Raw genomic sequence first — 23,944 nt, 5'->3', positions numbered from 1 at the left:
CACTCACACTCTGGTCCTTCCTACTCTCAGCCTGGCTCCGCCCCTTGGGGAGTCTCAGGCCTTTGGAGGGAATCTGTTCCTGAGGCAGTACCTCTTACTGCCTTGCACCCTCTGTACGGGTGCTCTCCTCAAAGTATTACTGTTGCACCAAACACTCATATATTACTCAGGTGTCCAGAGGTTAGTGATATATCTGATTATCGGTGATACTGCAGATCATCTATAATCGGGTATATATCTGTATTCTCGGTGATACTGCAGATCACCGGTAATCAGACCCTCTCTGTTACACCGATCGTTACAGAACGCCAGACCAAAAAATGCAAATGGACGCACACACTGACCGTCTGGGCGCACTTACCACTTCGGTGGACTCTATCAACCAAGTGCTGGGTAATCACAAAGCTATGATTGACGCTTTGTCCGGTTCTCTCAGAACCCTCCAGACGGCTGTGGACGAGGTGCGATCTCCTCCTAGCACAGACATACGCATGCCTGTACCTGAAAAATTTTCTGGTCACAGATCTGACTTTCGAAATTTTAGGAGTAGAGTGTTGTCCTACTTTGAGTTGAGCTCTAGAGCTTCAGGGACCATGACCCAAAGGGTCACGTTTATTAAGACTTTGTTATCAGGCGATTCCCAGACTTGGGCATACAGTTTACCCGCTGGGGATGCAGCCCTAACCTCTGTAGATTAATTTTTTAAGGCCATTGCAGTAATCTATGACGATCCAGATATTGCCTCGACTTCTGAGCGGAAGCTCAAGTTGTTGTGTCAAGGCAAGAATCCGGTCGAGGAATATGCTGCCGAATTTAGGAGGTGGTCAGTTTCAGCCAGGTGGGACACCTATGCTCTCTTAGATTGTTTCTTATCAGGGTTATCAGATGAGGTCTCTGATCTTATGCCTAGTCAGCCCGAGCCCAAATCCGTCGATGAGGCCATTTCATCAGCAATCAGGATTGATCGCAGATTATGTTATCAACGGCAGACTCGGGGTAGAAAAAACGTTAAAATGGTGTCCTACGCTGCGCCTCCGGTAAACCCCGTCTCCTCCCGTCTCACCTCCCCCTGAGCCAATGCAGATTGGTCGGTCCAAACTGTCCCAGGTGGAGTGGAGACGCAGAATTTCTGAACAGTTGTGTCTTTATTGTGCGTCGGGGAGTCATAGAGTACGAAATTGCCCTAAAAAGTCGGGAAACGCCACTGCCTAGGAGTAGTTGGGGGTAATACCCTAGGCATACAGCTCTTACCCCTAGAGGATAAGCGGTTACTCCTTCCTTGTATGATCACATGGGAGGATAAATCTGAAGTTTCTGAGGCCTTTATTGATTCAGGCTCAGCAGCTAATTTTATGGATTACGAATTTGCTAAGAAATTGGGTGTTCCACTCACCCCGGTAAAACCACCTCTTCAGGTTACGGCAGTAGATGATTCTCCCCTGCAGCGTAACCATCCGCTGTCTCAGACACCAGAGGTGGAAGTCACTATAGGGGTGCTGCATAGGGAGAAGTTGCAGTTTTTTGTATTGCGCATGACAACCTCCACAATCATCCTTGGCATGCCGTGGTTGCACCTTCACTCCCCTCAGATAAACTGGGCTACCGGTCAGCTAACGAGCTGGTCAGCCCACTGTTTTCATCATTGTTTAGTGAAGGTGGCCTTAGGCCAGACCAAGATTCATGTGGAGGGTGTTCCGGAACAATATGCTGAGTTCTCGGACGTATTTTGTCCCAAAGCTGCCGATAAACTACCTCCACATCGCCCTTTCGATTGCCCTATTGATCTCCGATCAGGTTGTATGCCCCCTAGAGGTCATCTCTACAATTTGTCTGGGCCAGAAAAGGTGGCCATGCAAGAGTACATTTGTGAAAACTTAGCTAAGGGATTCATTCGCCCTTCCCGGTCGCCTGCCGGAGCAGGTTTCTTTTTCGTAAAGAAAAAAGACGGAGGCCTTCGGCCATGCATTGATTACCGGGGCCTGAATAAAATTACAGTAAAAAATCGCTATCCATTACCTTTGATAGACGATTTATTCACTCAAGTGACCAATGCTAAGATTTTTTCGAAGTTGGATTTGCGGGGTGCATACAATCTGGTGCGGATCAGAGAAGGCGATGAATGGAAGACGGCCTTTAACACACCCGACGGGCATTAGGAGTACCTGGTGATGCCCTTCGGGTTGTGTAACGCCCCGGCCGTCTTCCAGGAACTCATTAATGAGGTTTTCAGGGAGATGTTGGGTAAATTTGTCCTTATATATCTGGACGACATATTGATCTTCTCAGACAACCTCTCTGAGCACAGGACTCATGTCAAATTCGTGCTACACAAGCTCAGGCAGAACAGGGTTTATGCTAAATTGGAGAAATGCATTTTTGAGGTGACATCTGTCGCTTTTCTGGAATACATAATTTCCACCTCAGGCCTTTCTATGGATCCCGCCAAAGTCTCTGCTGTCCTGGAATGGCCCCAGCCAGTAGGACTCAAATCTCTTCAGAGATTTTTAGGGTTTGCGAATTACTATAGATGGTTCATAAAGGGGTACTCCACAGTCATAGCACCCCTCACCAGTCTCACTAAAAAAGGGCAGATACCAACCATTGATCCCCCGAAGCTCTGGCAGCTTTCTCCAATTTGAAAGAACTGTTTTGCTCTGCACCCATATTGAGACACGTAGACACCTCCTATCCATTCATTGTAGAGGTTGACGCCTCAGAGGTTGGGGTAGGGGCTGTGCTGTCTCAACGCTCTGGGCTGCAGGGAAGATTGCACCCGTGTGCCTATTTTTCTCGAAGGTCTTCTCCAGCAGAGAGAAACTACGATATAGGCAACAGGGAGCTTCTAGCCATTAAGTTGGCCTTTGAGGAGTGGCGTCATTGGCTAGAAGGAGCAGAACATACGATTACAGTCTACACTGATCACAAAAATTTGGAATACATTGAGGGGGCTAAGAGATTGAGTCCTCGTCAGGCTCGGTGGTCACTGTTTTTCTCGAGATTTAGATTTGTAATTACGTACACTCCAGGTAGTAAAAACATTAAGGCGGATGCCTTGTCCAGATGTTTTGAGCCAGAGACAGCACAGCCCTCAGAACCAGAAACCATTGTGCCACTGAAGGTAGTGCTGGGAGCCACAGAAACTTGGAAAGACTGGACGGAGACTTTAGGTCCCTTCCAACAGGATGTCCCTGAGGGAAAGCCTGAAGGAGTTATGTTTGTGCCACTGCCCTTACGTCTCCAAATTTTGCAGATGTTTCACTCGAACAAGAATGCCGGGCACCCAGGAGCCTCCAGAACGCAAGACTTGGTTGCTAGATGTGCTTGGTGGCCTTCTTTGGCAACAGACTGTAAGGAGTATGTCAGAGAGTGTGCAGTGTGTGCAAAAAGCAAACCCTCCCGTCTGGCACCTGTGGGAACGTTGCAGCCTTTGCCCACCCCGAGTGAACCGTGGACACATCTGTCCATGGATTTTGTAGGTGAGCTTCCTAGGTCTTAAGGCATGTCGGTCATTTGGGTGGTAGTCGACCGTTTCAGTAAAATGGCCCATTTTGTGCCCTTGAAAAGACTCCCCTTGGCCCAGGAATTGGCCGATCTTTTCATCATCCACGTTTTCCGACTTCATGGCATTCCGGAAAACATAGTGTCAGATCGGGGAGTCCAATTTGTCTCTAGATTTTGGAGGGCATTTTGCCATTAAATGGGCATGGAACTGTCATTTTCGTCGGGCTACCACTCACAGACCAATGGTCAGACGGAGAGGGTTAATCAGTCATTGGAACAGTTTTTAAGATGTTATGTTGCGGAAGCGCAAACTGATTGGGTCAAGTTATTGCCATATGCAGAATTTGCGCACAATAATTTGAAAAGCTCTTCCTCTGGGTTCTCTCCGTTTCAGGTGGTAACTGGAAAGTTACCCAAGTTTTCCCCATTGCCAGTCGCCTCCACTCCGTCTCCAGCTCTGGAGGCTTGTCAAAAGTCGTTCAAAACCACTTGGGAAATCGTGAAAAGCAATTTGGAAAAAGCTTTTCAAAGTCAGAAGGATCAAGCTGACAAGAAGCGATCCTTAGAGTGGAAGTTTCGACCAGGAGACCTGGTCTGGGTGTCCACACGTCATTTAACCCTGAAACAACCCTCGCCCAAGTTAGGTCCCAGGTTTGTGGGCCCTTTTGCTGTGACCAGGAAGATCAACAATGTTACTTATGCCATCGATCTTCCTGCCAGCATGCGTGGTGTAAGATCTTTTCATGTGTCCTTGCTTAAACCAGCAGTCCATGTGGGTGCCACTCCTCCTCCTTCTGTGTTGGTAGACGACCAACCTGAGTATGAAGTAGAGAAAATTTTAGACTCACGAGTAGTGCAGAACTCACTACAGTATCTAGTGCACTGGAAGGGTTATGGTATGAAGGAGAGAACATGGGTACCTGAGTGTCGCATGCATGCGGACAAGTTAAGAAGGGAATTCCACGCTCAATATCCTGAGAAACCTGGTAGGAGTTGTCCGGAGATCTACTCCTCAAGGGGGGGGGTACTGTGAGGAAACGTGGAAAAGCCGCCGCCAATACTCAGATCAAGGCGGCTGACTTCGCGTTCAACATGGCAGCTGGCGCACAGTCAGAGCGCGGAGAAACCGCCGCATGCTCAAACAACAGGGCGGCGGATTACGCGTCCAATGCGGCTAGTTGCACGCATAGGCCTGCTCCTCTCAGTAATGCGGAATGCGGAGAAAACGCTGCATGCACGGGCAGCGATGCGGTGGATTCCGCATCCAATACAGCTGAAACATTACAACACATGACTGGTGTGGCTGGGACTGATAGTCCACACTGGTTTAGGAGGACGCGCGTGCAGAGAGGCAGGGCCTTTATGACAGTCAGAAGGGGGTCAGCTGACCAAGCCGGTCAGCTGACAATTTCAGCAACTTTCATTGGTCCAGCACTTAGGGGAGGCGCTGGAGAGCGCTGGTGTATATATACTGGGTGCTGGTCATTCATCTGGTGTCTGGTGTTGCGATCACTACGCGGTAGCACTCAGACCTTGTCAGTATCTGTGTTATTAGACAGTTTCTTAGGTGTTGATGATCACGGAGCTCACACCTTAGTCTAGGAATTCTGTACCATCTGTATTATTGTTATTATTAAGTCTAGTTCCTGGAGTGTTGAGTAACTTGGCACTCACACTCAAGCTTAGGCATTGTTGATTATCTGTTATGACCTTCTGCTTTCCTGACCATTCTTCTGATCTCTGATTCTGTACCTTGTCTTTCTGATACCCTGTTGCCAAACTCTGCTAGTCCAAGGATTCTGCATCTGTCTCTTGTTTCTGTACTTTATCTGTCCGTGTGTTAACGACCTGGCCTGTCCGACCTCGAGAATTATCTCTCCTGTTAAGAGATAATTCACAGATCTGTCAGTGACACTCGCCCATTGGTGTCACTCACACTCTGGTCCTTCCTACTCTCAGCCTGGCTCCGCCCCTTGGGGAGTCTCAGGCCTTTGGAGGGAATCTGTTCCTGAGGCAGTACCTCTTACTGCCTTGCACCCTCTGTACGGGTGCTCTCCTCAAAGTATTACTGTTGCACCAAACACTCATATATTACTCAGGTGTCCAGAGGTTAGTGATATATCTGATTATCTGTGATACTGCAGATCATCTATAATCGGGTATATATCTGTATTCTCGGTGATACTGCAGATCACCGGTAATCAGACCCTCTCTGTTACACCGATCGTTACAGATGTTTGCTGAACAGCAAGCCTCTTTATTTCCAAGCTCCTAAGGAGGCCGGCAGGTCACATAACAGATACTGCAGAGCATGCTGGGGCTGCTTCTTCCCCCCACTGCACTCCCTTGGTCCTCCCCTTCATTTCCCTATCCCGTTCTAAGGCTGCTTTCACAGTGGGAAGTTACAGGCTCATATTACAGCAGCTTGTAATGCAGCCCAATTCACAGCACTGAAAAATCAATGTGCTGTTCACAGAGCACATGTTCCATTAGATGATACTGCATGAGTCCGCTTTTGTTCCTAGCCACATGGCTAATTAATATTCACTGCACAGTAGTGTTGTCCAGATCATGAACGATTAGTATCTTTGATCCGGATCTTTTTTGTGAGTCAAATCATCAGGGTAAGGGAGGATATTACATCACAATTGGCTTCATACAAGACAGTCAAACATGGAACCTGCCATGAGCTGTCAGGAGCATCAATCTCTGCAAATACTATATAAAAATTCTGTGAAATCCAAACGTGGACAGTGAAATGCATATGTAATGTAAGTACAGCCAATATTTAGCTACTGATATATGTGTTTTTTTTTTCTCTGAGACCCTATACCTAACAGCTCCTCTTTAAACTCAAATATTTTGCTGTAGTTGCAAAGAGGCTTTTTGGGGAATTTGTAATCAATTCTATATAAAACGTAATTTTAATTGTAAGTCCAAACTGAAATCGGTTGGTATAGAAATGATTTAAATGTCATATCAATTTTGTAATGAAAAAATGCAATGCTTAAAATATTACACTCAGTAGCCATTGTACCTAACATTTATTTTTACTGTTAAAAAAATACCAGCATGGAAAGCACTAAGGACTGAGAAAAAAGCAAGTGTGCGCCATTATTACATAGGAATGTATTAAGCTCTGAAATGTTACATAGAAAATGTAGCTCAATCATAGCTAATCAAAGCCTTCTCAATAAACACTCTCCAACTTATTCACAGATGAAGTGCTGTCTGAAAATTTTCTGGATTACAAGAATCGTGGTGTGAACGGCTCTCACAGGGGGCAGATAGTCTGGAAGGTTGATGCCAGCTCTTACTTTGTGGAACGTAAGTATGCTAAATTATTACATGATTTTGACTTACTTGTAGCTTGCATTGTCAGGGGTAGCACAATACGAGCAGCTGGTAAGGCTATGAATGAGTCAAATTTACTTGTTGCTTTCAGAACCATTCTCTTCAATGTTCTCTTAAGTTTAGTACAACACTGTTCTTGAATAGACAATTCACAATGGACATGTATAAAGTCTTTATAGTATTAATTTATTACATTTACTGCTTACATTTCCTTTATTGATATTTCATAAGGTAAATATAAACAATTTCTATGGGTATTTCAAATGTAAAAAACGCTGCCAGCATGTGGAGCTAAAAATTCGCTCCTTAATAGAGATGATTAATGAGATGCAAATATTTCGGAGTTTATGCAAATTTATGTAAATTTGTATGCATATATATGCAGCTTGAAAATGGACAAATCAAGTCCCACCCAGGTTTAAACTGATTGGTTCATTTGCCAGGGCCGGATTTCTGGGAAGGCCGCAAAGGCCATGACCTAGGGCGATAAAATCAGATAAGATCAGAAGGGTGGCTGGACTTGGAGAGAGAGGAAGTCATATGTTAAAGGAAATTATCTCTTCTGGTCCGCAGCTCCCTGCTCTGCATTGATGTCTAAATTCCAGAGTTCCCTAATCCCTGCATATCTAATGATGATCCCGTCCTGCTGTGTGAGAAGTGCCAGTTTACAGTAGAAACTTAAGTTGACAGAACTGCATTCAGTTTTCACAGTGGAATTTCAAGAAGATTTAAAACAGGATGATACACAGTACTACACTCTAATGCTAGATAGGAATTTCAGTTCTGCTATTTACTTCTCCCTCTATCCTACAGCTGACAGAACTACACCTGTTAATGACTTTTTCTTATCTAAACCTACATTTATGACAGTTTGTTTTTTCTTGCTGGCTCGGGATGTTTATGGCAGCAGTGATCTCCCGCTTCATTTAACTATTTCCTGACTCATTTTAAGATCCATCTTTCTGTTGTTTCAAGCACAAATTTGTCACTGTTTAAAGGACACCTACATCTATGCCAGTGTATGTAGTTTAGGATACTTCTAATTACCTGTAGCAGTATAGCATTCAGGGGCGCAACAATAGGCCCTGCAGCGCCTGCGCCCACGGGGGGCCCGCCCCCCCCCCCCTGGGGCCCGCTCGGGGCCGTTTTTTGGGGGCTGGAGGGGTGGCAGCATGAGGGGAAAGCCTTGCCCACAGTCGGCGGGGAGAGGGGAAGTTCCCCCCTCTCCCTCACCTCGGGGCTCTCCCCTCTGCGCCCCCCTCCAGCTAGTGAATGTGTGTGGGCAGCGGGCAGCAGCGGCGGCGGGATACATACCTTCTTCCTTGCGTTCCATCGCCGCCTTCTCTAGGTATGTATCCCGCCGCCGCTGCTGCCCGCTGCCCACACACATTCACTAGCTGGAGGGGGGCGCAGAGGGGAGAGCCCCGAGGTGAGGGAGAGGGGGAAACTTCCCCTCTCCCCGACGACTGTGGGCAAGGCTTTCCCCTCATGCTGCCACCCCTCCAGCCCCCCAAAACCGGCCACGAGCGGGCCCGGGGGGGGGGGGCACTCTGAAATTCTGCAGGGGGATTTTCAGGTGTCTGCTGCCCACATTACGATTTTCAGGTGTCTGCTGCCCATATTATGATTTTCTGGTGTCTGCTGCCCACATTACGATTTTCAGGTGCCTGCTGCCCACATTACGATTTTCTGGTGTCTGCTGCCCACTGTACGATTTTCTGGTGTCTGCTGCCCACATTGCGATTTTCTGGTGTCTGCTGCCCACATTACGATTTTCTGGTGTCTGCTGCCCACATTGCGATTTTCTGGTGTCTGCTGCCCACATTACGATTTTCTGGTCACTGCTGCCCACATTGCGATTTTCAGGTGTCTGCTGCCCACATTACGATTTTCAGGTGTCTGCTGCCCACATTACGATTTTCAGGTGTCTGCTGCCCACATTACGATTTTCAGGTGTCTGCTGCCCACATTGTGATTTTCAGGTGTCTGCTGCCCACATTACGATTTTCAGGTGTCTGCTGCCCACATTGCGATTTTCAGGTGTCTGCTGCCCACATTGCGATTTTCTGGTGTCTGCTGCCCACATTACGATTTTCTGGTCACTGCTGCCCACATTGCGATTTTCTGGTGACTGCTGCCCACATTAGGATTTTCTGGTGTCTGCTGCCCACATTACGATTTTCTGGTCACTGCTGCCCACATTGCGATTTTCTGGTGTCTGCTGCCCACATTACGATTTTCAGGTGTCTGCTGCCCACATTACGATTTTCAGGTGTCTGCTGCCCACATTACGATTTTCAGGTGTCTGCTGCCCATATTATGATTTTCTGGTGTCTGCTGCCCACATTACGATTTTCAGGTGTCTGCTGCCCACATTGCGATTTTCTGGTGTCTGCTGCCCACATTACGATTTTCTGGTGTATGCTGCCCACATTAGGATTTTCTGGTGACTGCTGCCCACATTGCGATTTTCTGGTGACTGTTGCCCACATTGCGATTTTCTGGTGACTGCTGCCCACATTGCGATTTTCTGGTGACTGCTGCCCACATAAGGATTTTCTGGTGACTGCTGCCCACATTAGGATTTTCTGGTGTGTGCTGCCCACATTATGATATTCTGGTAACTGACTGCTGCCCACATTAGGATTTTCTGGTGACTGCTGCCCACATGGCGATTTTCTGGTGACTGCTGCCCACATGGCGATTTTCTGGTGACTGCTGCCCACATTGCGATTTTCTGGTGAACTCTGCCCACATTACGATTTTCTGTCCCACATTACGATATTCCGGTGAACGCTGCCCACATTACGATTGTCTGGTGAATGCTGTCCACGTTACAATTTTCTGGTGACTGCTGCTCACGTTACGATTTTCTGGTGACTGGTGCCCACATTACGATTTTCTGGTGAACTCTGCCCACATTATGATTTTCTGGTGAACTCTGTCCACGTTACAATTTTCTGGTGACTGCTGCTCACGTTACAATTTTCTGGTGACTGGTGCCCACATTACGATTTTCTGGTGAACTCTGCCCACATTACGATTTTCTGGCCCACATTTCGATTGTCTGGTAAAATGCTGCCCACTTTACAATTAATTTACAGTGAAACGCTGCCCCATTACGATTATTTGGCACCTATGGGGGGGGGCCCCATCCAAATATTCGCAGGGGGGCCCAGTGATTTCTAGTTACGCCCCTGATAGCATTGTACTGTGTTAGCCATCATTGAAAGCAGAAAGTTTTTAAGACAGATCATATCATTTATTGGCTAACTTAAAAGAAAAAGAATAAGCTTTCTGCTGCTAAGCCAACCTTCTTCCTGTACACTGACAAGATGTTGTTTGCTACTTACCTGTTCTCTGTTTTGAATGGGCTTTTCTCCATTGCACTGCCCTTTCACCTGTTTGTGGCTCTGACTGCAGCTAATCATACAGAGGACAAACAAGCAGTGCATGCTCTGTTCTCCCGCGCTCCTTGTAATTTTCCGCCCTTGTATACATGTGGTCAGTTAAATAAGGTGCAAGGGTGCTTAGTATATTGGTTAATATCCCTGAAAAATACAGGGCGGGGCCAACCTAAACCACATAAATTTATCTAAATACTACCACAAAAGGTTATGAGGCCACCAAAATTATACCAACATGAAATTTTATTAAAGATTCTTATCAAAATACAAAAGCACAATCCCCTAGGATACCACCCTCCACATAATACCCTCTTCCCCATAATTAAAAACAGGAAACATAGCGGAGTAAAAGTTATGCATAACTGGTGCTACTTTTGCAGATAAGTAGATTAGTCTCTGGCCAGAGAATTACATAACCAAACCATCCGTCCGCGCATACATTCCACATCCACACTGCCACCAAAGGAAAAAGCGGGGGGCCCCCTTTAAAAATCCCCTTCTCCCCTTCACTGGATAGATATTGGGATAGGGAAATCCATGTATAATCAACAAGTTCCAGTTTATAGATAACCTTCCAGATAACTTGTAGCGTTATAGCTTTTAAGAAAACAGTACATGGATGGGTCTCACCCGCAAAGTAGTTCCACACAGGCAATTTTCCTCGATCACTGTAAGGATTCCATAGCCGGATTCGTCCGTGCGTGTATCAGATCTGATCTTTCCCTTTATGCTATGTCAGTGCGCCCGCTAAGTCCAGCAGTTTCTTGCGCAGACCGGGTCCTGCCTATCTTTTGGGTCACCGGCCACTGCCAGACCACAGCACTATAGAGAGTCGCACGTTGAACACGCCGGTTCTCCGTGCAGGACAATGGCGGCAGTAGGAAGTGTGTACGCAGTAGTCGTCACCAGTCAGCCAACCAGACTCCGCCCACCAGTATACATGTGCACAGCAGCTGAGGCTGGGACAGTGTTATGGGTATGTATGCTCTGTCCACTTGCACTCCTTGTCATTTTGTGCTCCTGTCTCGATGTGCACAGCAGCCAAGGCTGGGAGTGTTATGGGTATGTGTACTTGACAAGTACTGCTCATACATAAGCATCATTTCTGAAGTATACATGCCCAGAACAGTATTGGCTGCTGTGCACATTTGGGCAGAAGTGTGGAATTACAGGGAGCACAAGTGGACAGAGCATGCTCTGCTTCTTTGTTAGAGGAGAAGGGCAGAACAGCACAATGGAAAGGAACCCATTCAAACCAGTGATTACTAGTAAGGTTTTTGGACAGAATGGTGTTGGGGAGGGGGGAGGGTGGTTGGTGACACCTGGCCTTGGGTGCTGGAAAGTACAAATGTAATTTGCAAGCTGCACATATTTGCATAAAAAGTTACATACATTTGCATAAACTCTGAAATATTTGCATCTCATTGATCATCCCTACTCCTTAGTCTGCTGATTCATATAACTATTTTATGAAAAGATTCCGTGTAAACTTTAAAAAAAAACACACACACACAATGTGATTATTATAAAATTATTTAAACCATATATTTAATTGCAAATAGTACAAAGACAACATATCAAACATTGAAACTGAGAAATATCATTATTATTGATTTATATAGCACCAGCATCTTCTGTGGCGCTGTACAACAGCATACAGGTTTAAAACAATACAATACAACAGTTAATATAAGACAAGAGTGGATAACAGCTGATGCAGTGAACAAATTAACTACATATTTTTACACAGGGGTGGGAGGTATGTACACACATTACACAGCATTGTGAGACAAAAGGGGAAAAAGGCCTTACAATCTAAAGGTTTAAGGGACAGGACAATAGGTAAAGAGAAGCTGTGGATGAGGTGAAAGAAATGGTGGTCAGTGGGCAAAGTGTGCTAGGTAGGAGAGTATGCTTGCCTGAAGAGGTGAGTGTCGCGGAAGAGCCGTGAGAAAGGAGAACGCTATTGCAATCGGTTTACTGCACCAATTGCCGTTGACGTATCAGATCAGAATCGTCTGTCTGTGGATACTAGGCAGTCAAGCCTGGGGTCTTCTTTTGGGAAATCTAACTTTGATAGCTGCTAGGAAAGTCTTTTCATGAAGCCTTGTGCCTGTGACTTGTTAATTAGCATGTGACTGGAATTTGGGCCTTAGCAGAGGTGTCAAAGGTTGTCCTAGCTGATCTCACTCAGATGCTAATTGAGCACAAAGAGTCCCTTTCCTGGCCAGTGACACCAGGTGTGAAAGCCCCAGACTGCCTGGCACCGTCAGCAGCAGAGAGAAAGTGAATGCTGTATATGATTTTTAGCATGTTTAAGGAATACCGTTCATATGAGAGGTATGAAAGTTGTCTCCCTCTGCTGGTCCGGGCCTGGTGAATATTTTAATATTAAATTGAGGCCACTGACATACCCAGAACCCGAGGCCCGAGGTATTCTGCTATTTCGTAAGCAGGCGTGCGAAAGCACCCAAGTTTGATGTCATATGAACAGTCATGTTCTGAGGAACATGAATTTGTGGGCGTTAAGTGTGTGCGGGAAGCGTAAGCCGGGATATAGAAAATGTCATATTTGGTGGCCACCAGGAACCCACCTAGGGGATTAACCGCACCGTGTTCAGCCCCTGAGCTGGACCTGAGACTCCACCCAAAGATGGGGATCAGTCAAAATTGTTTGCCAGGGACTCCTCCCTCAGTCCTCCAAATCTCATCTTCACCAGCGCATGCTGCTGCTAGCCAGAGGACCATGTGATTAGCGGCCATCTTGTCTGAACTTTGCTCCTGAACTGAAACAAAGGAACTTTACAAGTTTTCCCAGAAAGGACATATTTCCACGAACCTAAGTATTTTCTCCCTTTTATTTTCATACTGTGCTATTTTTTGTCTCTATAATTGTTGATTTTAACGATTTTCTGTATATATTAATTATTCATATTGCATATTTAATAGACAACGCTATTGTAATTTATTTATTCAGCCGCACAAGCTGAACCCCGGTCTCTGAAGAGTCGCTACTATTGTTGATAGCTAGATAAAATAGAGTGTGTTTAACCGTCTTCTATTTGCAGGTCTAGACTCAGTCGGTCAGTGGGCTCCTCTGTCCCATGGTAACAGAGGTGGTGGCAGTTATACCCTGAAATAGTGTGTAATTTGTATTACAGTAACTCACAGGCTCCCTTCTAGTCGCTCTGCTGCCAAAATTCCAGCAGTTTCTGCGCACCAATTGCGACCACAGATTGCATGGTCTGTGTGCTGAAACTGATTGGAAGGCGTTTTGCGGTCCGGCCACTAGGGGCCCTGTGACAGTGAGTTTTTAGATTGTGCCTTAAAAGTGTAAGTGTGGGTGAGTGGTGGATGTGTTGAGGGAGAGTGTTCCAGAAGAGGGTAGAGGATGGAGAGAAGTCTTGTTAGCGGGAGTGAGTTTTATGACAGTGTATGCTTATTTTTAATTTTAAGCCAACAACTGAAAAGTTGGTATCGGAACAAGAAAGGATTGGAGAAGTGGAGTATTTCTAAAAAATAAAAAAAAATGAAACAGTTTCAAAACAGCATTCTTCAACAGCAACAAAAAAATTGCAAAGAATTGTGATAATGCATTATTTCCAGTACATAATATCAGACATTTCTCAACAACACAAGGGACATGGCCAAAAGCAATATTACATCGTTTTGACCATTGAGGCCTCAGATGGGACTGCATTAAAAACACACCTGATTCTGTACTGGAAATCAGTGCATGAGTTTTGTAATACTTCCAAAAACCACTGTGTGGAAACACTGTTTGTTTGTTTTTTTAACCAAAATTGTAGGGGTGGGACGACGAATCCTGCGAATCCACGAATCCCTCGAATATTAGGAAATATTCGAGATTCGTGGATTTGAATCCCGACACCATTTTCCACTATACGAATCCGCCGAATCCCGATGCTGCATCGCTGCGCATCCTCCGCTCGCACTCGTCCTCCTCCGACCCCCCCGCGCCTCCTCCGCCCGCCCACATACTGTATCAACTCACCTATCTATAGCGGAGCGCAGAGCGGCAGACCTCTCGCTGACTTCCTGGTTCCCCCTAGTGACCGGCTCTTACAATGACGTCATCAGTAAGAGCCGGTCCGGCCACTAGAGGGAACAGGGAAGTAACGAAGAGGTCTGCCGCTCTGCGCTCCACGGGAAAGGTGAGTAGATTCTTATGCAGGGGTGAGCGGAGGAGGCACAGGGGACAGAGGGGGCCGTGGGGGGGTTGACGGTGAGCGGAGGAGGCACGGGGGGGGGGGTTTACCTACCGGACACTATCCTTACCTACCTACCTACAGGCCGCTATACCTACCTACCTACAGGCCGCTATACCTACCTACCTACAGGCCCCTATACCTACCTACCTACAGGCCCCTATACCTACCTAAAGGCCCCCTATACCTACCTAAAGGCCCCCTATACGTACCTAAAGGCCCCCTATACGTACCTACCTACCTACCTAAAGGCCCCTATACCTACCTACCTACATAAAGGCCCCTATACCTACCTACCTACCTACCTAAAGGCCCCTATACCTACCTACCTACCTACAGGCCACTATACCTACCTACAGGCCTCAATACCTACCTACCTACCCACCTACCTACAGGCCCCCTATGCGTACCTACCTACCTTAAGGCACCTATACCTACCTACCTACCTACCGGACACTATACTTACCTACAGGCAACTATACCTACCTACAGGCCACTATACCTACCTACCTAACGGCCACTATCCTTACCTACCTACCTACAGGCAGCTATACCTACCTACCTACCTACAGGCCGCTATACCCACCTACAGGCCCCTATACCTACCTAAAGGCCCCCTATACCTACCTAAAGGCCCCTATACCTACCTAAAGGCCCCCTATACGTACCTACCTACCTACCTAAAGGCCCCTATACCTACCTACCTACCTACAGGCCACTATACCTACCTACAGGCCTCAATACCTACCTACCTACCCACCTACCTACAGGCCCCCTATACGTACCTACCTACCTAAAGGCACCTATACCTGCCTACCTACATACCTACCTATACTTAAGGCCCTATACCCTGCTACCTATACTGAAGGTCCCTTTACCTACCTACCTAAAGGCCCCTATACCTACCTACATACCTACCTATAATTAAGGCCCTATACTATACATGTACCTTACTACCTATACTGAAAGCCCCTATACCTAGCTACCTACCTATACTGAAGGCACATATACCCTGCTACCTATACTGAAGGCACATATACCCTGCTACCTATACTGAAGGCCCCTATACCTAGTTACCTACCAATACTGAAAGCACATGTACTGTGCTACCTATACTGAAGGCCCCTATACCTTGCTACCGATACTGAAGGCACATGTACCTTGCTACCGATACTGAAGGCCTCTATACCCTGCTACCTACCTATACTGAAGGCACATATAACCTGCTACCTATACTGAAGGCCCATATACCCTGCTACCTATACTGAAGGCCCATATACCCTGCTACCTATACTGAAGGCCCATATACCCTGCTACCTATACTGAAGGCCCATATTCCCTGACACCTATACTGAAGGCCCATATACCCTGCTACCTATACTAAAGGCCCATATACCCTTCTACCTATACTGAAGGCCCATATACCTTGCTACCTATACTGCAGGCCCCTATACCTTGCTACATATACTGAAAGCTACCAATATTGAAGGCACCCATACCTAGCTAGCTATACTGAAGGCACCTTTACCTCACTACCTATGCCTGGGTACCTATACTGCGGGCAACTATACCACAGATCGCACAATTCTTATGTGCAGGATTCGTTAGATTCGGGATTCGAAAGGCTCGAGATATTCGAGAACCTTTTTAGATTCGGATCCGGATTCGGATTCGAAGAAATTGTGGATTCGTCCCATCCCTACAAAATTGTATTGATTTTTATGACAGGCAACATCTAAAGACAGCCAGTATATTCACCTTTTTATATAGTTGTCTATAGAAAAGTATGAGATTAATGTAATTATATAACATATTATATAAATCACATCCCAGATCTCTAATGCCTTCTACATCTACATATCCAAACGTAATGCAATTACACTGTCATACATTAATAATGAGTTATTGCAGTATATGTCTGGGTGTACTGACTTTAAAAAAAACTCAAATGTAAAAAAAAATGCAAATTAAAGAGACTAAACGTAGTAATAGATGAGGCTCCCCTCCTGAACCCCTTTTCCCCCATTACTTAGATGGGTCTTTAAGGATTAGTATCCAGAGTTTCCAGCGTACGTTAAAAAGGGGCGCTGGGAAAAAAGGGCGCGGAGTTTTAAACAATAAACATGGATAACGTTTAAAAATATAATGTACTATATTTCGTTTAAAAATATTTTTTTATAAAATTATAAATCATTAAATAATGTGCATGAAATTGGCAATTGTGAAAACTTTAATCTTCCGTTTAAAAAGTGAAATGTATAATAACGTTTAAAAAAAAATTAGTAAGTAACCCTCCCTGTACCTACCCCTAACCCCTAGACCCCCGTATTGGTGCCTAAACCTAAGACCCCCCTGGTGGTGCCTAAACCTAAGACCCCCCTGGTGGTGCCTAAACCTAAGACCCCCCTGGTGGTGCCTAAACCTAAGACCCCCCTGGTGGTGCCTAAACCTAAGACCCCCTGGTGGTGCCTAAACCTAAGACTCCCCTGATGGTGCCTATACCTAAGACCCCCCTGGTGGTGCCTAAACCTAAGACCCTCCTTAGTGATCACTGTATTGTGTGTAGAATAATGTTTTAGAAACAGTAAGGGATAAAATATATTACAATTTACGTTACGTACTGATCGCTTTATTTTGTGAATAATAATGTTTTACAAACAGTAAGGGATAACATTTAAAATAATGTTTTATTGAAATAGGAAACGTAAATCTTCACAAGCAGTTATAAAACATTAAAAATCTTCGGGCGCCGTTGGAAAACGTTATTATTCTCGGGCGCCCTTTTTTCCTGTTCAGCGCCCAGTAAACGATATTTATTATGGGAGTGAATGGCGGCGCCCTATTTGTCCACTAGCCACCTGAGCCCTTTTTTACTGTTTCCGAGTTTCCATACAAACTTCTTTGGACAGTTATGATTAATGTATGTTAACTTGTATGAGGGTATTTCATTATTGATTGAATTAGTCCATGAATCTATCATGATTCTGCTGCTTTTTTTCAATGTATAGCAATTCTCCTTCTAGCATAAAAGTATAACAGGCGTACAAGTAATTGGGGGCCTGACTTAGTGGGTATTACATCCACTATTCCCATCAGTGTCATCTTTGGTTTACGCAGCAGCGGAAATGATTGTATTCTATTTATGACATAAAATCACTTTAAATGAATCTATAATAGGACAATAATAGGACATATTCATATAAGTGCCGGGATCCCACCCACATCCATGCTAAATGAGTCAATCTGGGACTGTTCTTTAATGGAGTAAAAGGAGACATTTTCTATGAGCTATTTTTATACTTAGTAACAAACAACAGGCCATAATTCTTATTTTCATAGGTACAGGTCATCTGGAATCTGCCGTGGATAGAGGAGATCAATATTCATAGTAGCCACAACAGTGTCCTCCAAATTCTGTTCTCTGGTTCCTTTTTTAATAAGGAGGTTAGTCTTCTCATTACAGATCGCTCTGCTTCATGAGCTTCAGATTGTTTTCCATTCAACTAAATTTGTGTTTGTACACCAGAAATGCTTGCTGCTGGCCTTCTTTGTATAGTCTTCACACCTCTGCTGCTTTTCAAAACACTGTCCATGCTTGTTCCTAGGCAAGCCTTATTTGCTCTACCAGAATTCCTGTACTTGGCTCATAGCCGTTTTCTCAGAAACACCCATGTCTTTATGTGTATGTGAGCCACCTGCTGCAATTTATCAGAAAAAGTACACTACCTACCGTAAGTATCACCTTTGACTCTGAACTGTTCTTCTCTGCCCATATGTAGGAAATTTCTAGATTCTGTCACTTTCACCTGCTCAGCATCTCCTAAACATGCTTTATCACCAGAGAACAACGCTCTCCTGGGGCCCTATGCAATTCTTAACACTGGTGAGTTCTAGATTCAATTGTTCACAAGACCTGGCCTTTCAGAAAAAAAAAATTGCTTAAGCAATTTGATCGCCCAAGCAAGGTTTTTTTTGTTGTTTTTTTTTTAATTTCTTTCTCCTTTACGCTTGGTTAAAGTGTCACCTACCAATGCTCTTTTACTGAGCATTCTGGCCCTGTCGCACTCTGCTGCCGTAGCTTCACACCTCTGCCGCTGGGTGCTACCGACCGTTGCAACAGACTGCAGGGACTACCTATCCACTCTGGGCCAATACTTTGCAGCGTCTTTGAGCCTCCCCGCTGGGGCTCCCCATTGGTCCAGGTTCTCAACTAATAAGAATTGTCTCTGAGGAAGATTTTAATTTGTCAGTTTAATAGACCAATGGGAATCCCCGTCAGGGAGGATTCTTATAGGTTATAAAGAGTTTGAGGTTTGCCAAGGGGTTGTGGCCCTGTAGTGCAGATACCCTTTCTTGATTTCATGAACCAGTGGTTAGGTGCGGCCAGTAGGAAATATATGTAATAATAAAGCGAACATTAATTGGCCTCAAGCCCCATTTCATCTTGGTTCAAAATGATAATACCTTTATTGCACATACATGGATCAAATCACAAAAGAGCTCCTTATAGGAACCAATGCACACATATAGTTAAAAACTTTTTTCTGCGCAGAAAGTTTCTACATTAAAACCACCAGAGCCTGCCCACACTATCCCTCTATAGATGCTAGGCTTGTGTGCATGGAGTCTGTCCTCAGACTATCCTGCTCCATGCACCCAAGCCTAGTCCACCTAACTGTCATACAACAGCGCACCACCAAACACACAGCAGCTGCCTCCCCTTAATGGGGATAAGTCCTTTCAGGATGTGAAGCACAAAGCTGCAGCAGTAATGTATTAGCCGGTTTAAGCACAACAATGCAAGTTAGCACGCTCAGCAAGCCACATAGAGACAATGTTGCCCAAACATCTTTCCTCCAGCGTTAATAATAATTCATGATACTTGCGTTAGTCCATGGGGTATGGCCTTTTCTTTCTGGATGCCAGAGCGCTCTTTTTAACAGATGATCTATAGCTGTCACTGTTAGGGGCAGTCGCATATTCAATATATTCCTTTCGGGGGAGCGCAAACCTCTCCGTGCGCTTCCAGATATTTCACCTCAGTATCACCGCACACAATGGCTCCTTGTTCACAGGTTGTTGCTCTCGGCTGCCATCATCCCATCATACCTCTCAGCTGAGAGGTGCATTGTTGTGCTTAAACCGGCTAATACATTACTGCTGCAGCTTTGTGCTTCATATCCTGAAAGGACTTATCCCCATTAAGGGGAGGCAGCTGCTGTGTGTTTGGTGGTGCGCTGTTGTATGACAGTTAGGTGGACTAGGCTTGGGTGCATGGAGCAGGATAGTCTGAGGACAGACTCCATGCACACAAGCCTAGCATCTATAGAGGGATAGTGTGGGCAGGCTCTGGTGGTTTTAATGTCGAAACTTTCTGCGCAGAAAAAAAGTTTTTAACTATATGTGTGCATTGGTTCCTATAAGGAGCTCTTTTGTCATTTGATCCATGTATGTGCAATAAAGGTATTATCATTTTGAACCAAGATGAAATGGGGCTTGAGGCCAATTAATGTTCGCTTTATTATTACAGGATTCTTATAGGTCCAGACACTGAGGAGCCCCGGAAGGATCTTTATAAATGCCGTTGTTGGTGTTCCAGTGTTCAGCATAAGAAAAGGAAGTAGAGGAGAATGGTAGTGTGGTGTCAGCGAGTCGGTGCAAGTGGTGGGGAGCAATGGTGTAAGAGGAGCCTGGCATATAGTGGCAAATGTTGGGTAATTGGGAACACCAGATTGGGGATGAACTCAATAACTTACAAATATGTTTTTGGAATGTGGGAGTAAACTGGAGTGCCCAGACAAAATCCCACAGAAAAAAGAAGACATACAAACTCTATGTAGATAGTGTTCTGGTCAAGATGAAGATTATAACTTTAGCACTGTGATGCAATGCCACCAAGCTTCCATATCATATACAAACTACTACGAATTCCCTTTAATTACGGACACATATGAATTATGAAGTTAGAGGCATTTTAAGGACTGATTATATTTTGTGTAAGTAGCTTCAGAACCTGCATACCTAAGAGGTGTCAGTATTTAAAGGGATGGTTTGGTAACCCTGATCTGCACCGGTATATTATCATTTCCTCTCCACACTTTTCCAAGGTACTCTATCAGTTCTAGGTCCGTAGACTTTCCCTGATAATGTTATAACTGACACCTTTATAGGATATTTATATTCTATAGTGCTTTTTTAAATAGATTAAGGTGTCAATGGTTCATTGTATTTTTGTCTAATCATTTTTGTGTTTCTTACGTTTTTATGATGAAGAGTTAATTCCATGATAATAGATACACACAGCTACGCAGCCATAATAAAAAGGTTTCTGTTGCAGTATTCTCATGCTGCAGCCGTATGATGTTAAGCTCCAGTTAGATTATCAGTGACCCAGATTTTCAGTGTTTAATATCTGTAAGATCTACATATAAAATTAGGGGGGCTGACAAGTTTGTCAGACTTATGATGAGAACCGTATTAAAGCTCTGTATTGCCTTGGGACAAGGACAGACCTGTCTCATTTAATGTTCCTCAGGTTTTAAAGCAGTCTCTCTTTAGGGAAATTGCATATCTATCTCCATTAAAATTTATAGTAGTGTAACAATGACAAATTTAGCATTAAATATACAGTGTAAAGTCAAGTGCTATTTTTTGTGACTGCGTTTCTGTACAAGAAACTACAGTACATCACACCTTTAGAATACTACTATTTACCATTTGATAAATCTGAAGAATTAAAAAAAATTTTTTTTTACATTCTTTTTAATTGTACAAATAGGAAGAGTTAATAACAAGAGTTGGCTGAAATTGTTTGCTTAATACTCCCACACAAACCCTCCGATGAATACGCCTAACACCCCACCTACTCCTAACACCAACACCCTCCATCTACGCCTAAGAGCGACCCCCTACCCCTACGCAACAGCTCATGTGGGGTTTGGCTAAATAATAGCCAAACCCCCAAATGGCCAATTACTTACCCCACACTGCTTCTGCGGCTATTTGAGTTTTGAGTACACTTACGACATTTTAGCTATGTCTCTAATTAAAGCATTTTTAAACCATATATAGTTATACAGTACACGGTAGAATCTCAGTTATCCTGAACTCAGTTAATCAGAGTTCTCAAGCAACCGTAAAGAAAACTCCCAGCATTGCAGGATTCACAAATCTATTTTACAGTATCATAATTAAACTGTGTTAAGTTAACGTTTTTCTTTATTTGTTTTTTATTAATGTATTTCATCACTAATGCAGAGTTTATGGTGTGGGTACGCTGTGAAGTATAGTACAGTGTCAGGCCTATATTTACTAGCAACCAGAAGATACATTTATCCAGCATACAAGCATACACCAATCCCTGTATGGGCTGGATATCTGAGACTGAAAAAAAAAATATTATTCATACCCCTGGCAAATCTTGACTTAAAGTTACTTTTATTCAACCAGCAAGTAATTTGTTGATGGGAAATGACATAGGTGTCTCCCAAAAGATAATAAGACGATGTACAAGAGGCATTATTGTGGAAAAAAAATCTCTCAGCTTTTATTTACATTTGAGCGAAAAGTCTCCAGTCCAAAATTATTCATACCCATCACAAACTGTAACAGTCTGTGGTAAAATCCAAAGTTCTATACCATTTCAAATAGTCTAAGCTGTTCTAAAGCATCCTAATTACCCTGATTAATTGGGAACAGCTGTTTAAATCAACTCAACAGGTTAAAAACACCAGCTCTCTGTAGTTGGTTTGTGGACAGACATGGCTAAGACAAAGGAGCTCAGTGAGGACTTACGGCTGCACATTGTGGCTGCCCACAAGTTAGGAAAGGGCTACAAGGCAATTTCTAAATGTTTTCAAGTTCCAGTGGTTACAGTGCAAAGTATTATTAAAAAATGCATGATGTTCTGCACTGTGGAGGACGCGGTTAGAAGCCAAAAGTGACACCTGTGCTGCCCAGGAGGAAGTGAGAGGCGAAAAAGAAGCACCAAGGCCATCCTGGTTAATCTGGGCTCTGCTTCCGGCAGTGTCTCAAGGCAGACAATCCAACAGACACTGCACACTGCTTGGTTCCACAGATGCAGACCAAGGAGGATGCCACTTCTCCAGATAAGGCACACAAAAGCTCGCTTGGCCTCTGCAAATACTCATCTGGACAAAGAAGAAGACTTCTGGTCTTCTGTGTTATGGTCAGATGAAACAAATATTGAACTGTTTGGTCACAACCCAAACCCAAAGCACACCATCCCCACTGTCAAACATGGTGGTGGGAACCTAATGCTTTGGAGGTGTTTTTCATCCACTGCACCAGGGAACCTAATCACAGTAAACGGCACCATGAAAAAAGAGCAATACATGAGGATTATCAACAACGACATCAGGCAGTCTGCAGAGAAACTTGGCCTTGTGCACCAGTGGACATTTCAGCATGACAAGGACACAAAACACACAGCAACAGTGGTGAAGAAATGGTTAGCAGACAACAAAATTAACATTTTGGAGTGACCCAGTCAGAGCCCTGACTTGAATCCAATTGAGAATCTGTGGAGGGAGCTAAAGATCAGGGTGATGACAATAAGATCCTCCATCCTGAAAGATTTGGAGCTCTTTGCTAAAGATGGATGGGAAAAAATACCTGTGGAGACATGCAAAAAGATGGTCTGCAATTATAGGAAGCTTTTGATTGCTGTAACAGCCAATAAAGGCTTTTCTATTGCTTATTAAGAAGTGTATGAATAATTTTGGACTGGTCACTTTGTGCTCAAATCTAAATAAAAGCTAAAGAAAAAGTTTCCACAATAATGCCTCTTGTACATCGTCATATTATCTTTTGGGAGACAACTATGTCATTTCCCGTCAAAAAATTACTTGATGGTTGAATAAAAGTGTCCACATATCAACAATTTTCTAAAATGCCTTAATAATAATGTTCTCATACCGCACAATTAATGTCACCTCGTTGACAACTGTGACCGACATGAAATCTATGCCTTTACTGCTATCCTGCCAGAGGTTTGTATACGCTAAAGGGGCAGTAAATTGACAATAAGTGTTGTAGAGTTTACTGAGACTCGGCAGGAGGATTTCAGTGGTATATTTAGGTGGAGAAAGGAGCATTTTAAGAGCAATAAGTGTAGCAAAGGATAGTATAGTCACTGCCCTCCCCCTTACCACTGTAAGATGCCAGAATACCAGAGGAAAGAGAGTGGAGATGGCCACATAAAAATATATCCATAATAGGCCATTTTTTTGTAGACCGATACCAATTCCCATAGGGGACTACAGTACATGTGATGATACGAGCGGAGACCAAGGCAGAGCAGTGATGGTGGTAGCAGTGTGGCACAAGAAGTTGGAAGGGGGCTCCGTTCTCCACCCCTCCTCCTTGCCCCATGCTTCAAGATGGTGAATGAAGGGTGGAAAATAGGTGAGGGGGCTGACTGCAGCAACTATC

At 44.5% G+C, this 23,944-nt stretch overlaps 1 protein-coding gene across 4 annotated transcripts in view; it reads left to right on the top strand.

The window, feature by feature from the left end:
• Positions 1 to 23,944, top strand: part of HECW1 (HECT, C2 and WW domain containing E3 ubiquitin protein ligase 1) — a 412,329-nt gene that overhangs the window by 183,968 nt on the left and 204,417 nt on the right. For all 4 annotated transcript variants that reach the window (XM_068236363.1, XM_068236364.1, XM_068236365.1 and 1 more), the window contains one exon: positions 6,721 to 6,828. In XM_068236363.1, coding sequence (XP_068092464.1) covers positions 6,721 to 6,828 — 108 coding nt within the window. The remainder of the gene's footprint in view (positions 1 to 6,720; positions 6,829 to 23,944) is intronic.

The sequence above is a fragment of the Hyperolius riggenbachi genome, chromosome 5 (assembly GCF_040937935.1).
Source record: "Hyperolius riggenbachi isolate aHypRig1 chromosome 5, aHypRig1.pri, whole genome shotgun sequence".
Classification (NCBI taxonomy): domain Eukaryota; kingdom Metazoa; phylum Chordata; class Amphibia; order Anura; family Hyperoliidae; genus Hyperolius; species Hyperolius riggenbachi.
Note: the sequence above shows the minus strand (reverse complement) of the source record. Positions and strands in the feature narration are given on the sequence as shown.